Source organism: Balaenoptera physalus, assembly GCF_965194825.1.
Source record: "Balaenoptera physalus genome assembly, chromosome: 4".
Classification (NCBI taxonomy): domain Eukaryota; kingdom Metazoa; phylum Chordata; class Mammalia; order Artiodactyla; family Balaenopteridae; genus Balaenoptera; species Balaenoptera physalus.
Window position 1 is genome coordinate 138,914,905 of NC_138891.1, and position 15,944 is coordinate 138,930,848.

The following is a 15,944-nucleotide window of genomic DNA, read 5'->3' on the forward strand; positions in this document are numbered from 1 at the left end:
TTTGTTGTGGCACTTGGCATCTAGTTCCCTGACCAGGGATCCATCCCGGGCCCCCTGCATTGGGAGCGCAGAGTCTTAGCCACTGGAACACCAGGGAAGTCCCTGAACGTACCGCTTTTATGCTCTTACGTTCTTATCTATGTTCTTCCCTCATTGGAATGTCTCCTTTTCCTTTCCTTTGCTTATCTTAATTAAAAACTACCTACTAATCAGAATTAATGTCTATTTACCTTTTATTATAAATATTTACATGGCTGTTTCTTGCACATACTTGCAACATTTTTGAAGAACTGGAGAGGACTCATTTTTGGAATTGTGCCCCAGTTCTTTCTTTCCTCCCCAGTACCGCCTGTAGTATCTTATAATTAGTGGGTACTTGAATTGAGTATATTAATGAGTGTGTCTGAGCAGACAAGTTGTAGGTATGAGGCATTTTACGAAAGATTAACAACTTTAGGAAGGATTGGAGTCTGGACTCATGGAAGCCATTTAGGAGGTGGTTATAGTAAGCCAGCCATACATTAGTTTATTAAACAAATACTTACGGAGCCTACTAGATACAGAACCCTTTACTAGGTGTTAGGAATTGATAGACCTGTGAAAATTACAGAATCTGCCACTATTCTCATGGAACTTACTGTCTATGAACAATTACGAGGTAAAAGAACAGAGAAGGTGGATATGAAGGAATTTCCTAAGGAACCCTAGACAGAACTTAAAGAATGATTAGTCACGAAGGTGGAGGATGAAGAAGAGTTAAAGAAGCATGATGTCAAGCCTGGATGAATGGGAGAGTATTGTTAGTGGAAATTTCAAGTCAGGCAAGGACATTCTTTTCTCGGGGGAAAAGATAAGTTAGTTTGCTTCTGGATAAATAAATAGAACCTCTAAGTAGAAATAGCAGATTGCAGAAAATTCAGAAATGAATAGTGAATTCATTGATGTTGGTCTTGCTTTATCATGAAAAGGAGAGAGAGCATGAGCAGTTAGTTGAAGGGAGGGGCTGACAGAGTCGCCAGCAGGGGTGATATTCTGAAAATGTTTGGAGGAAGAGTGAAAGGGCTGGAGAACTGGGAGGTGATACTGTGATGATCATTTCTACTTTACTAATGAGGGAGCTAGGGCACAGGAAGTTGAAAGGTGCTCAAGGACACAACTAGTAAGTGGTGGAGCTGGAATTCAAACTGGGTATCGCGGCTCAAGGGTCTGTGCTTCTAGGCACTACTCCATGCTGCCTCTAATATTTTTCTTTAAATGTACTCACTTATTTAACACGTTAAAGTTTTTCGTAAGGAAACTATATAATACTATTACAAAGTTAGAACATCAGCCTCACTTGTCACTTAATGAAGGTGGGAGTAAAAATAAATATAGGGAAACCAAAGCAATTCTGGGTTTTTTTTAAGATTTATTTATTATTTATTAAAAATTTTTTTTTTGGTTGCGTTGGGTCGTAGTTGCAGTGTGCGGGCTCTTCGTTGAGGCGTGCGGGATTTTTCGTTGTGGTGCACGGGCTCTTCATTGCGGTGCATGACCTTCTTTCTAGTTGTGGCGCGCAGGCTCCAGGGCACGTGGGCTCTGTAGTTGTGGCGCACGAGTTCTAGAGTGCGTGGGCTCTGTAGTTTGTGGCACGCGGGCTCTCTAGTTGAGGTGCGCAAGCTCAGTAGTTGTGGCGCGTGGGCTTAGTTGCCCCGCGGGATGTGGGATCTTAGTTCCCTGACCAGGGGTCAAACCCTCGTCCCCTGCATTGTAAGGCAGATTCTTTACCACTGGACCACCAGGGAATTCTCAGCAATTCTGTTAAATTTATACAACTTACAGAATGCATACCTGAAAATAATGGAACTATATATGATCAGTTAGTAGTTAAGGGATATTCTGCTGGGTGTCAGGTAGTTTAAGAAAACAGTGAGATAAGCAGCATACGTTTTTGAGCATTTATTGTGCCAAGCATTTCATCTTGGTGTTGAATATATACTAGTGGATAAGACAGAGAGTCCTTGCTGTCATGGAGCTTACGTTCTAATGGCTAGAGATACACAGTAAACATCTAAACAAGTAGATGGTTGGGGGAGGTACAGTTTTTACTAGAAAGGCCAGGGATGGTCTCTCCAAGGGAGTGCTTTACTTCAGTTTCATTTGACTTGTTTCAGATGAACATGTGTCTGTGGGATAGTCTAGTTTATAGTTCCAGCCACAGTCCTGCATAAGATCTTGCAAACGTATTCTTGTATGTAGAACAACTTAATATTTTTTCCCAGTTGGAGTAGAGGAATGATAGTTGTCCATGTGAAAGCCCAGGAAGCTCTGTGTAAAAGAGTGGTCATTCGTAATTACAGTGCGTCTCCTCATGGAGCCGGGGGAGGGAGGGAACTTAGCATCCTGCTCTTGTCAGTGTTAGCAGTCTAAACATCACTCATTTGGTGGTAAGGACTTACCTGCTTTGAAAACAGTGAGTAGACTTTGCTACCACAGACGTCTTCAGCGTTAAGAAAAGAATGTAGCACTGTGCAGGAAAATCCTTGCTAGTGCCCGTACACACCATCGATATTTCTTGATAGTTGATGTGGAAGAACATTTTATAACTGAAAGTTTGAAAAAGTTTTCCTGAGCACTAGGCCTCTCAATTCACTCATTTTGCATAAAATGGATTATATTGCACTTATTTTAACCATCTCCTAAGTATTGTAATATCTCTGAAAACATAAGCATAATAACTTTTTTTCTAAAACGTGTTGAACTAAGTGCATTACTATTAAATACTCACTGTAGCGGGTGCAACTCAGGAAACAAAGCTGACAGGTTGCATTTTTCAAAAATTTGAAATGAAAATAGCCTATTCAGGTCCATGGGGGACTTTTAAAAAACATTTTAATTGACATTAGTTTTCTTTTCAGTAAAGTAGTTAATAGGAAAATTGGTACTATTTTTCTAGCTATTAAAATATTAGTATCCTGGAGTTTGAGAATTCACAGCATGAAGGCAGCTTTCAAATCCTTCATCTTTGAATTTGGGCGGTGTTTTAGAGTTTACAAAGTCTGTGTTCATATGTGTTAGCTCACATGACCCTCTCATAGGTGTTGGCGTGACTTATCATCCCCACTTTAAGGAAGGGCAGCCGAGCCTTGAAGGCGGCCAGGGTCACACTGAGAGAGAGTAGAGCTTGAGGCTAGAATCCGCTTACTCTTTTTAGTGCAGTGTTTGCTCAGTGCCTGTCGTATGCCACAGGCACTGTAGACGTCACAACTAGGAAGGCCCGGCTGGCTCTCCTCCTTCTCGCTGTTGAAGCACCGTGCCCAGGATGGGCAGAGTGAGTTGTCCCTCAGTAACCCCTTGATAACTCTGCTGCATGGAGTTCTTGATACAAGTCACTGCTCCTCTGGTTGATACTAGTCTTATGACTGTCCCTCTTTGTTAGCACTTGTCCTCCTTGTCGGTGACAGTGACAGCTTGGGAGGGGACCAGAGGGCACTTACCATTTCTCTACTCTCCTAGTAGGAGAAACTGGTTCTTTTGTATCCCCTTCCTTCCTGTTAATCTGTGTTTGAGTCTCATGAGGTGAGTTAGTCGAGCCAGGCAGTGATGTTTTTTGAGTGCCATCATGTGCCCGTTCACTGAAGATATGTCAGTGACTGAAGCAGCAGCAGTTCCATCCTTCAGGGCCTTGTGTTATAGTTGGGGTAAAACAGATAATAACACAAACACATGTACTATATAAAGAAATACATAAATACACAATATTTTATATTATACATGTAGATACGTAACATACAGATATATAAGTGTGTGTGTGTATAATTTTAGGGTGCCTCACGCTAACGTTGCTGCCTCTGAAGTCGCAAGACCCCAAATCCAGCCTATTGCCTCTTTCTTATAAATACACAGCCACACTCACGGGTTTATGTATTGTCTGTTGCTGCTTTTGTGCTGTGAGGGCAGAGTTGATTAATTGCAGCAGAGATTGTGTGCTTGATAAAGCCTAAAATATTCACACTCTGGCTTTAAGAAGAAGTTGGCTCACTGCTTGCTCAAGATCTTGCCAGCCATTGTGCTCGAAGGTACTGGTTCAGCTTCAGAGCTAGAAAATAAAGCTTGATTTGGGAAGCCAACAGAGATGATAGATGGTTGGAACTTTGGGGCGGAGAGGGTAGCTTCCATCCTCTAGGTGTGGGATCACTGTGGTAGCTCCAAAGGTGGAGGTGACTGAATAACTTGTTTTGAAGTAGGGAACCTATTATGCTTGCAGAAAAGCATTTATTGTTGGTGTTTTCTAGTAAGTGTGAATTGTATGTGGCGATTTAAAAAATGTGTATTAAAATGATGTAATAAGGACTTCCCTGGTGGCGCAGTGGTTGAGAATCCGCCTGCCAGTGAAGGGGACGTGGGTTCGAGCCCTGGTCCGGGAAGATCCCACGTGCTGCAGAGCAGCTAAGCCCGTGTGCTACAACCACTGAGCCTGCACTCTAGAGCCCGCGAGTCACAACTACTGAGCCCGCGTGCTGCAACTACTGAAGCCCGTGTGCCTAGAGCCCATGCTCCACGACAAGAGAAGCCACCGCAGTGAGAAGCCCACTCACTGCAACGAAGAGTAGCCCCCGGTTGCCGCAACTAGAGAAAGCCTGCACGCAGCAACGAAGACACAGTGCAGCCAAAAATCAATAAATAAATTAATGAATAAATAAAAATGACGTAATAAAAGTATATATAAATTAGATGATGGGAGTTGCTCCTGTTACCCTAGAGTCCCATTCTTCAGAAATATTCGTTATTAAGGGCTGTTTTTTTTTTTTTAAAGATCTATTTTGATGTGGACCATTTTTAAAGTCTTTACTGAATTTGTTACAGTACTGCTTCTGTTATATGTTTTGGTTTTTTGGCTGTGAGGGATGTGGGGTCTTACCTCCCGGACCAGGGATCAAACCCTCACCCCCTGCATTGGAAGGTGAAGCCTTAACCACTGGACTACCAGGGGAGTCCCTTAAGGGCTGTTAAGACATGGATTTTAACCACTGTCTAAATATTCCATTCTACCCAAGAGTTTTAAAAAAATTGATTTTCTGATTATCTTCTTTTACATTGTGACCCCTTAGTTGACTTGGCACCTCAAAATGCAAAGAATTTAGAAAGGATTTTAATAGAAGCCTCCCCATCAGTTGATGAGTTGACATTGTAGATTTTTAAAATTATGCTTTCATGCCAAATATTAAAGTACTTTGTACTATATCATCACTGTTCTAAATCTCACAAATTTTAATCAAAATTCTCGTTCTAGTAGAGGCGCCCCATAATCTGATCACCTGGGAAATCTTTGAAAAATATTGATGTCTGGTCCCCATTTCAGACCTAAATGACTCCAGATCTTTAGAGGTTGGGATGTCCCCCAAGTGAGCTATTGAGTAGGTAGCACTTTGTATAATACAACTTTGTTTTCATAATGAAAATTTATAGGAAAATGGTAAGGTTTTACATGCTTCTAGTATATATAGTTCATGGTTTATCCTGGAAAAAAAAATCTGTATACTGAGTTTCTTTGAATTCAAATATTGAACAAAGGAGGGAAATACATATAAGACAGGGATTATTTCATTTGATTTGAAGATTCACATTAATTCACTCCCTCCCACCCTCTGCTTTTGTACTTATTCACCAAGGAAAAGCCTACCTTCTCAAAACCAAAAACACATTTCTTAACCTTTGGGTGGTAGCTTTGTATTAGCCCAGATCCTTACTAATGGGAGGTGGCATACATCTGATCACTGTTTTCAAACTGGGAAATAACATTTCTTTTAAGTATTTACTAACCTTTCTGGGTAGGTATTACTTCCTGTATTCATTATGGTAGGCTAACTGGTATAACAAAGATACCCAACATTTCAGTGATTTTATTTTATTTTTTTAATAATTTTTTAAAAACTTATTTATTTTTATTTATTTCAGGCTGTGTTGGGTCTTCGTTGCTGCACAGGGGCTTTCTCTAGTTGTGGCGAGCGGGGGCTACTCTTTGTTGCGGTGCGCGGGCTTCTCATTGCGGTGGCTTCTCTTGTTGCGGAGCACGGGCTCTAGGCGCATGGGCTTCAGTAGTTGTGGCACGCGGACTCAGTAGCTGTGGCTCTTGGGCTCTAGAGTGCAGGCTCAGTAGTTGTGGTGCGCGGGCTTAGTTGCTCCGCGGCATGTGGGATCTTCCCGGACCAGGGCTCGAACCCGTGTCCCCTGCGTTGGCAGGCGGATTCTTAACCACTCAGCCACCAGGGAAGCCCTCAGTGATTTTAGATTAGATGTTTATTTCTTGTTCATGTAGTAGCCCAATGACTGTTGAATCAGGGGATAACTGTTCTGCTCTGTACAGTTATTCAGGGACCAAACTGTGGACATTTTCCTATCTTACATGTGGTGTCTAAAGGTCACCCTGGGCTTTGGCATTCAGTCGTTGGATTGGGAAAGAGCACGGAGGTTTACGTGGGAGATTTTTATGGGTCAGACCTGGTAGTACCACACATCACTTCTGTTGACATTCCATTGGTCAGAGGTTAGTCACAGGGCCATGCTTGCTGCAAGAGAAGCTGGGAAATGACTAGTTGCCTCAGTAAGGAAAAAAAAAAAAAGGGCCTTTAGTTACCGATTAGCAGTCTTGTCCACGTGGCCGATGCAGCCACCATAAATATGACCAGCAAGACCTTGATTTAGTCTATGTAATTTTTTCTTTCATTGTTCCTTCCCCCCATGATTCTTCTAAATTACTTCCCCCACGTGCCCCCCCCCCCAATTCTGGGTGATTGTCCTTCATTGTTCCTTTATGTGTGACAGGGTTCTTGGATGCAGAAAAACTCATCCTTTCCTAATTTGGGAAGAAAATGAATTTAATGGAAGGCTATAAGTTAGCTCACAGAATTGATTGGGAAGCTGGAGACTGTGCTGGAAACATAAGTAGGAGCCAAAGTGGCCGGCAGCAGAGGACGCAGCCAGGTCAGGCCACAGGCCTGGTCTGGTTAGGATGCCACTCCTGGCACTTCACGGTCAGTCGCCACGTGAGCTTTGTCTGTCCCGTCCCCACAGTGAGTGTGCTCTCACCGTCTGTGCACCTTCAGAAGTGACTCCTCAAGATGCTCGCTCTGACTGTTCAAACTTGGGTTGCTAGCGAAGCCCTGGTTACCAAGGAGTGAGGAAGAGCAGGGTTTTGCTACTGTTCAGCTTTTATAGTAGGAGGCATGGCTTCTTTTGTCTTCTGTGATTCCCACAAACTGTGATGGGTGTCCAGAGACCAAGTGACCAAACAGTGACAAACCCCTACTTTAGCACCTTTTCATCAGGAGAAAATGTCCCATATTTTGGTGTAAGATAGGAGACTGTTCCAGTCTTGATTTTGCCACTGACCTTTTTGGACAAGTTGTTAAAACTCTCTGGGTTGCAGGTGCCCCCTCTATAAACTGAGGTTGAGAACTTGATGCCTGATAATATTTGTTCATCCACTCACTCACTGGATAAAATATTTATTGAGTGCCTTTATGTGCTGGCTTAAAAGAGGTGAGTGAGAGAGACATCCTGGCCTTCTCGTAGTTCAGTGGATGAGCACAGAAATCATTCTAATGCAGTTAGGGTGGGATGGCAGCTCATGAGGAGTCCCTTATCCAGATTAGAGGGTTGTGGGCAGGGGATTCCTGGATCTCTCTTCGCTTCATTCACTCATTCATTTATTAAAGTGTCTACTTTAAGCCTTTGCATTGTTGTATTTATGAGGATACGTGAACAAATAAGACCAGTCCTCCCTCTAGGGTGCTAACTGTGAGGGCATGCTGATTACTCCCGCACCGAACACGCTTGCTGTGCTAACAGCAGAATAGTCGGAAAAGAAATGGAGCAGGGAGCAGCTCGCTGTAAGATTCTGGGAAGGTTTCTAAGAGAAGATGACATTACATCTGGGTTTTGAAGTTTGAGTTCAAGATTTCTGGGAGCAGAAAAAAGGAGAAAAGGGAGTATTCTAGATAGAGGGAAAACTTCTGCTCAGACACTGTCAGTGCACCTGACAGAAAGGATGTGTGATGGGGGGACAGGATGGAGGGAATGGTGGGCAATGAGATGAGAGCTGTAAACACTTAAACCTGGAAGCTCTGAATGTCTCAAGGTGTTGGGATCTTGAAACTTTTTTAAGGAAGCAAACTTTGACAGCCGTGGGGAGAAGGCGCAGGTACTGTAGAATCCTCCCCAACACTTTCTTCTGAATTGAGATCTTGACGAAGAGTATAGAAATAAGCAGATGGATTTGTGAGACATTCCTGAGGCCAAATTCATAGAGTGTAGTTGGATTGTGTGAGTGTGTGTGTGTGTGTGTATATATGTGTGTGTGTGTGTGCGTGTGTGCGTGTGCACGCATGCGCGTGCACGGGGTGGGGAATGAGACAGTGAATAAGGCTCTGCGGTCTCTAGCTTGAGTGGATGGATGGGGGGGCGTGCAGTTTATAGAAGTGAGTTGCACTTGGCATTCCTCTCTGCTCCAGCCTGGGCAGACACAGCATGCCGTGCTCTCTAAACCGAGGTTCTAGTTAGCCTTGGAATCTGTAACAGTATGCGCTCCAGACGGCCACTGCCAGTCTGTTTGAGTTTGTACTAGAGGGGAAACCTGGCTGCCTTTTCTCTGTTGTGAGCGATGGGAAGTGAAGAGAAGACACAGCTCCCCTCCACACCCAGTTTCTTTTTTCCTTGTCTTATTTTCTTCAGAACACTAATCTGACATTTTTTCTGATATCATCAAGTTCACTTATTGTCTCAGGGATCCTGCCCTCCCCCCACCAGCAATAAAATACAAACTCCAGGAAGACAGAGACTTTGCCCTTCATCTTCACATTTTTGGCCTTAATGCTGAGAACTTTATCTAGAACAGCACTGTCCAATAGAATATAATGTAAGCCACCTATGTAATTTAAGTTTCTAGGAGTCACAGTTTAAAAAACAGAATCAACATTAATTTTGGTAATATATTTTATTTTACCCAATATATCTGAAAAATATTATTTTAAAGTTAAAAATTATTGAGCTTACATTCTGTTATTTTGTACGAAGTCCTTGAAATCTTGCATGTTTTACATTTGTTGTACATTTACAGCCCATCACAGTTCCAACCAGATGCATTTCAAGCACTGAGTAGCCCTACCTGTGATTAGTGGCTGCCATATTGGACAGCTTAGGTCTAGAGCATAGTAGGGGCTCAGTAAATATTTGTTGAATGAATGAATTAGAAGATAGATTGGTTGTTAAGGGGGCATGTAGAATCCAGGAAGGATTTTGTTTTAACAGTAAGGAAATAGAGCATATTTATATGTTTGACAGAACTGGAAGGGAGAGGTGGATGATAATAGAGGGGCAGTTTGATGGAGGAAGTTCTCTGGAGGAAGGCCCCTGAGGAGGTGGTTGGAAATGGGGTCTAGCAGCCCAGGTAGGAAGGATGAGAGATGTGCTGCTATCTTACCTCCTTTGAAGAGGTATGTTCTTCAATGATATTTTCAGAAACCCAAATCCAGTTTGTTTAGCATAAATTTCTAATTGGAATTGTGTTATAACTATTTCTTCCCCTCATTTTAGATATTAGATAGTTGAGAGTTATTTTAAAAATCTTAAAAGTGGTTTCCCTAATGACTTAAAAAAATTGAATCATGTTATACGCCTGAAACTAATGTAATGCTGTATGTCAATTATACCTCAATTAAAATTTTTTTTAATTAAAAAAAGAAAGGAAAAGAAAAACATCTTTTTAGGTGGGAAGTGGGAAGAAGTGTTATTGACATGTATCAACATTCTTTCTTTGATGTCATTCGACTAGAAAAAGAAGTATTTTCTGTGTTAAAATTAACTTAAATCTAGTTTTTAGCATTGTGATTATATTTGGGATTAAAATTATCTGCATTGTACATGTCTGAATATAAAATAAGGTTATTTCCCCAAAATTATTCCTCAGTCCTTACATATTTGAGTTCTTAAACAGTCTTTTATATTGTCTTTTCTGTTATGGGGTATATTATTACTGTTCATTACTTTATTTGAATAATAGAGGTCTGTTTGAGGATGACATGTAAGCATGGGGGAACTGCTTTCAGTAGTAGTTTGGGATGCTTATGGAGATCGTTTGATGTAACGAATCTGTTCAGAGTGAGGCAGAGAAATTTAACAGATTTTTAAGGTCATGATCTCATGTTTTCAGGTGTTGATGTTGTAAATAAAACTTTTAAAGACCATTTTTTAAAGTATTGTAATAAGTAGAAATCGTGAATATACCCGTAGAATTAATGGAAAACGTCAACTCTTCTAATTTAAAAAGTTTTTAATCTTACTGTTACTTGGGATAATATATCCAGTTATAGTGTCATATGGTCATTCAAAAAATGTTGCCTTTAAAACAGTTTAGAAGTTAAGATTATGTGCTCTGGGAAACCTAGGTGACTTTAAAGGAAATCTAATGAGGACAAGAAACTGGTATTGAAGATTGGAAGTAGGCTTTTGACTATATTGTGATGGACACCTCCCATGTATATAGATAGATATGCACAGGCACACCTCAGAGATACTGTGGGTTCGATTCCAGACCACCACATTAATTAAAGTGAATCACATGAAGTTTTTGGTTTCTCAGTGCATATAAAAGTTATGTTTACACTATATCGTCGTCTGTTAAGTGTTCAATAATAGCATTATGTCTTTTAAAAAAGTACATACCTTGATTTAAAAAATACAAAAAAAACCCCAATTACAATAGTAACATCAGAGATCACTGATCACACATCACCATAACAAACGTAGTAATAATGAAAAAGTTCGGAATATTGCAAGAATTACCAAAATGTGACACAGAGACGTGAAGTGAGCAAATGCTGTTGGAAAAATGGCGCCGACAGACTTGCTTGACTCGGGGTTGGCACAAACCTTCAATTTGTAAAAACCACAATATTTGCGAAGTTCAATAAAATGAAGCGCAGTAGAACAAGGCACGCCTGTAGTCATGGTCTGGTTGGGAAATGTGAGCTCTTCTTGCTTTGGGGACAGTCGTATATTCCTGACTGAGGTATGCTCAGGCAAATATGATAATGTCAAGGCTGGAAGTGACTGGGGAGTTGGTTATTCATGGGTGTTCAACCTTTTTTCTGCCCAAGCATCCAGAGCAGGTTAAGTTAACACCTGTCAAAAACAGAGGCTTTCTAGGAAAATGCTTCAGAGATGGGGAAGAAAGGAGAGTGAGGTGTATATTTTGAAGAAGCCCCAAATAGATGGTGATACTTCCTCAGTATGTGACGCAGTAGGGTATGTGACGGGGTGGGGCTGTTGGTACAGGTGGCATGTTTTCCCCAATGTCACGTAGTTAACCTCTGAATTTGGACCAGAACCGTGGGCTTCTCCTCCCCAGGCCAATTTTTTTTTTTCTCTGCCACACTCTTTTCCTTCTCCTTTTATTGTTTTTGTACCCTTTTCTCCTTTGTATTTTCAACAAAGTTTTAACTGTCATGTGCTTGATAGCATGAAAACTGCTGAGATGTACTAGGAAGCAGTCTTTGACCAAGTCATTACATTTAAGGACATGTGCTCATTCAACCTAGTGCCCTTTTCAGACTTTCTCATTGTCACCACTGTGTCCTAAGTCACCTAGGCTCAAAACCACTGAGCCATTTTTGAAACCAGCTTGTCTCTCATCTTGCATCTTTAAACAAGTTTTTAAGTCCTGTCATTTCTATCCCATGGTGTCTGTTCATACATCTTCCCTTTTTTTTCGACATTAATCTCCTAAAGGCTCTCACAGTCCTTTGCTCGGACTGTTGAAATAAGTCCCTAATTGATTTCTGCTTGAGGTTTCCCTCTGTTTCAATCCGTATTACACATCAATTATGATAAGCTTAAGTAATAGAACATCTGTTGAGCACTTACCATGTGCCAGGTATTGTTTAAAACAGAGGTCCCCAACCTTTTTGGCACCAGGGACCGATTTCATGGAAGACAATTTTTCCACGGACGGGGGTGGGGTGGGTGGGGCAGGGTTCAGGCGGTAATGCGAGCAACGGGGAGCGGCAGATGAAGCTTCGCTCGCTGGCCCGCCGCTCACCCCCTGCCGTGCGGCCCGGTTCCTAACAGGCTGCCGACCGATAATGGTCTGTGGCCTGGGGGTTAGGGACCCCTGGTTTAAAACATTGTCTGTAATTTTCATAATAGTCTTGAGGTTCAAGCACTGTTATTAACCCATTCTGCAGTTGGAAAAGGAGGCAGAGATTGAATTATCCAGTCACTCAGTAGCTAGGTAGTAAGTGGCAAAATTGAATCCAGACGCTCCAGAGTGTTTATTTCTATAGCTGAAAACACAGCTGGAGTGGTGTCACTGCTGGCACCCTTTCTCTGGCACCCTCTTACCTATTTTACAAAATCCAAATCTCTTATCCTGGCAGAAAGACCCTTTGGTCCAGCGTGCCTTTCTATCTGTAACCTACTCCTCTGTCTGTGTTCTCCAGCCAAACGTGAAGTGACATTTGAACCGCTGTCTGGAAGAGAAGTGGGAGTTGGTCGGGCAGAGCAGCAGAGTAAGGAGCGGAGGGTGCGCCTGGGAGAGCTGGGGCTGGAGCCTGAGGGCGGGCCTGCGCAGGGTGAGGCTGCAGGTGAAGGTCGTTCTGGACTGTGGCCCACTTCCCGGTCTTGTCTTTTTCCACAGGACATTTTCGTGAGCTCTTCACAAGATTCATGGAGACTGAGAACTGGCTTTTTTAGGAAGGTACTTTTGTAAAGCTTGATGTGAAGTGTATCTGTTTTTCCTAGATTCCTTTTTAAATTCCCCTCTTCTGGCCACAGCCATCCATTTGGACGCATCCGTGCTGCATTTATTTTCACTTGACTTCGAGCAGGTGTACTTGGGAAGGGACACCCTCAAGCAGGGCGCTCCTTCTCAGCCTCCGTATCTTTTCCCTGCCAGTTCAGCTTATCTTCACTCCTTTGCGGGGCACCTAGCAGTCCCGTCTTGTAGGAGGTGTTTCTCATGTCTCTTGAGCACTTCCCCACTCTTTCTATCTTTGAGGCGTCCCCTGGTGAGGAGAGTGGACTCTGCAGAGCCTGGGTTGTGTTACCGCTGACCAGCCATGAGCGTGGGGCCACCACACTTAGGGCCCCTGTGCAGCTGCTGGACTTCAGTTCCTTTCTGTGTAAAGTGTAGCAGATGCTGTAATGATGCCGCCTAATTCTTGGAGCTTTCGTGGATATGAGGCATACTGGAACAAAACTTGGCTTGGAAGAAGAGTTTAATGAATGTTGTTACTATTTTTTACTTTTATTACTTTTTCTCCAGTTGTGAAAAACTATTGACAGAGCATTCTGGTAAAGGGTCATACAAACCTGCTTTATTCTTACTATTACTACTGAGGGTATTCTCTTTGGTTTGGAAAAATGTGCTTGTTTGAGAGGTAAATAATGAAATCTCACTGTTATTTACCTGTTGACTTACTTTTTGACTTCTAGTGAGTGAAAGTTTTCTCATATGCTTATTATTGGTTTGTGAGAATTGCATCTTTTGCCTTTTTTCGGGGGGTGGGGGCAGATTTTAGTGTTTTTAATTGTATCGTTAGAGAGCTTTATATATTTAAGGATATTGTATAACACTTTGGACAGTAACATTTTCCAGACTGTTTTCATTTGGCATGGAACTCAGATGCAAATTTTAAACGCTTTTGCACAGTAGATATGGAAGAGGGAAAACTAATGATGAGCTCTAAAATGAAGTATTTATTTGCTACATAAATATACTTTTAATGAAGTGTTCCTTTTTTTAATATTATTACATTTTATAACCTCTGTGAACAGTTAACAGTTTGCTCAGTGCTTAACTTTTTGAAGTGTCTCTGGTCAGATAAATATCTTGCCTTTGGGGCATTTTGTAATGGAAAATCCCTGTAAATATACAGTGTTCTAATTGGAATCACAAAGCCAAATGATTGCCTCATTGGATAATTTTAAGTATTATGCTGCAATTCAATATAGGTACCCAACTAAGTACTTAACTAGACTTAAAAATATCTTGTATGTTTAACAGCTGTCTAGCTAGAACGAAAAAAGAGTGAGGAGAGGAGTTATGTGTATGGTTCTCCTCTTTTCCGCCTGGGGTCAGAGAGGGAAAGAGTTTTAAAAGTGTTTTTTTCTTTCTCAGCTGCTGTTGCTGTGCCTGCTTTGGGAGAAGGCAGAGGCAAAGATGAGGGAACGTATGGGGCAGCTTTCTTTCCAGAGAAACTTTATGTGCCTGAAACTTAGTAGCATCTCCAGACACTTGTTAAAGTGGCATGGTTGTGGCATAGCTGAAGTGATGGCAGCCTGTGGTAGGTGACATTTCCGCCTGTGTCGTATTCCTAGCGGCCTCTCTCTATGTCCTGATTCTTCTTCCTGGAGGGGAAGGCAGCTAAGCAGGCAGTGTTCAGCTTTTTAATAGCTTCATAATGTTTCAGCTTTTAGATGTGTTGTAATATATGGTTTCTCTTCCTTTTGTACTTCCAGGTCTCTGGAAGGCAGCTGTAGTGGGTATGGGCCCTAGCAAAGTCATGGTCAAGAGATCTGAAGAAAAATCCTGGAATGGGGTTGGGGAGGGAGCATCTTTGGGTAATTCAGGTTTTATATGTATGAACATATTCATACATTGTGTGGGTATGTATATACGTGTATATACTTTATGTGTGTGTATATATATGTATATATAAAACAAAGTTGTTTTTAGATAAATAGTATTTTACTATGTTTTTGTGTAGATTTTTTAAAAAAGGAAATAAATTAGAATCTAACCACCATTTATTAAAATGTGTCATTTAAGCTCTAAACAGAGACTTTTGAGCACAGCCTTTCCTTTCCTCTGGCAATGATCTGTGTAACATTTCAAATCCATGGCATTTTACAAAGGAAGGAGTACTTTGCGTTTATATGACTGGACAAGATGATGAACCATCTCATTTCATGTATGAGGAAACTGACTTATTTGTTACCATGCTGCATTTATGCGGGTGTTACAGCAAGCGACAGGAAGTCTTAAATCCTAGTTCAGTGTATTTCTGTGTAGCAAGCTTGAACTTTCCTGGTGTATTTCTCATTTTACCTGTTTTGTAAATGAATATGCTAAATTTGCCTGTTACAGAGGAATCTGAGATATGGAAAGCAGAGCTTCACAAAGGTGGTTATGAGCAGCTTGAGATCTATAGTTATCCCATCTGGATGGTTCCAGTGCTTTCCCTTAACTGTCCCACAGATGACTCTGACCTGAGAGGAGGTGAATGAAAACCCTATCTTCTGACTGAAAATAGGAAGTGGCGTTCATTGAATGCACATGTCACGTTCCTGCTGGTTAGGCTGACTGTTTCATGCGTTGTCAACTACCGCTAACCCTGTCTCAGGTGATTGTATTTGCTAAACCATAAATAAGGATACGTCATCTGACAAGTACTAGTGTGAGGGACAGCTGTCTGATAGCCTTGAGCTACATGATCACTGTCGTCCCTTCTCGTTGAAAGACACGCTAGACTCTCAGATCTGGCTTACCGTCTAATTGAATGATGATAGTTCCTTAGCTTGCTTGAAAGAATTGTTTCTTGATTTTAACCAGCATAGTTTGTCAGTTTGAATGACTTACATCATTTTTGTAATACTTTCAGTATCTTTATTTATTTATGAAAGTTAAACTTACTGAAGACCAGATGACTGCAGTGAACATGTGAATCCTTCAGTTAAACAAGTGTTTAGCTCTTATACAAGCATTCTAGTCAGGACCCCAGTTATTTGCTCATTTTCTTTGGTATTAACCCGGACGCCTGATAGAGCAACCAGCACTGTCCTGTGTAGATCTTCTAGATTCTTGAAAATACTTTTATTCTCATAGTGGTAGTAGATTTTTTTCTTTTTTTAGAATCTTGGTCTCCTTTAGCCTGATTAGTTACCTGTTGAATAAATCATGTTATTCT

At 41.5% G+C, this 15,944-nt stretch overlaps 1 protein-coding gene across 13 annotated transcripts in view; it reads left to right on the plus strand.

Moving 5' to 3' along the window:
- The window catches only part of DYRK1A (dual specificity tyrosine phosphorylation regulated kinase 1A), a 143,852-nt gene that overhangs the window by 75,227 nt on the left and 52,681 nt on the right, over positions 1 to 15,944 (plus strand). For 3 of the 13 annotated variants that reach the window (XM_082458778.1, XM_082458780.1, XM_082458777.1), the window contains 2 exons: positions 14,156 to 14,321; positions 15,125 to 15,256. The exons of 4 other annotated variants lie outside the window; for them this stretch is intronic. In XM_082458778.1, coding sequence (XP_082314904.1) covers positions 14,156 to 14,321; positions 15,125 to 15,256 — 298 coding nt within the window. Of the gene's footprint in view, positions 1 to 12,712; positions 12,734 to 14,155; positions 14,322 to 15,124; positions 15,257 to 15,278; positions 15,381 to 15,944 lie in introns of those variants that run through there. 6 more of the 13 variants (XM_082458775.1, XM_082458770.1, XM_082458776.1 and 3 more) reach the window with 6 other exon arrangements.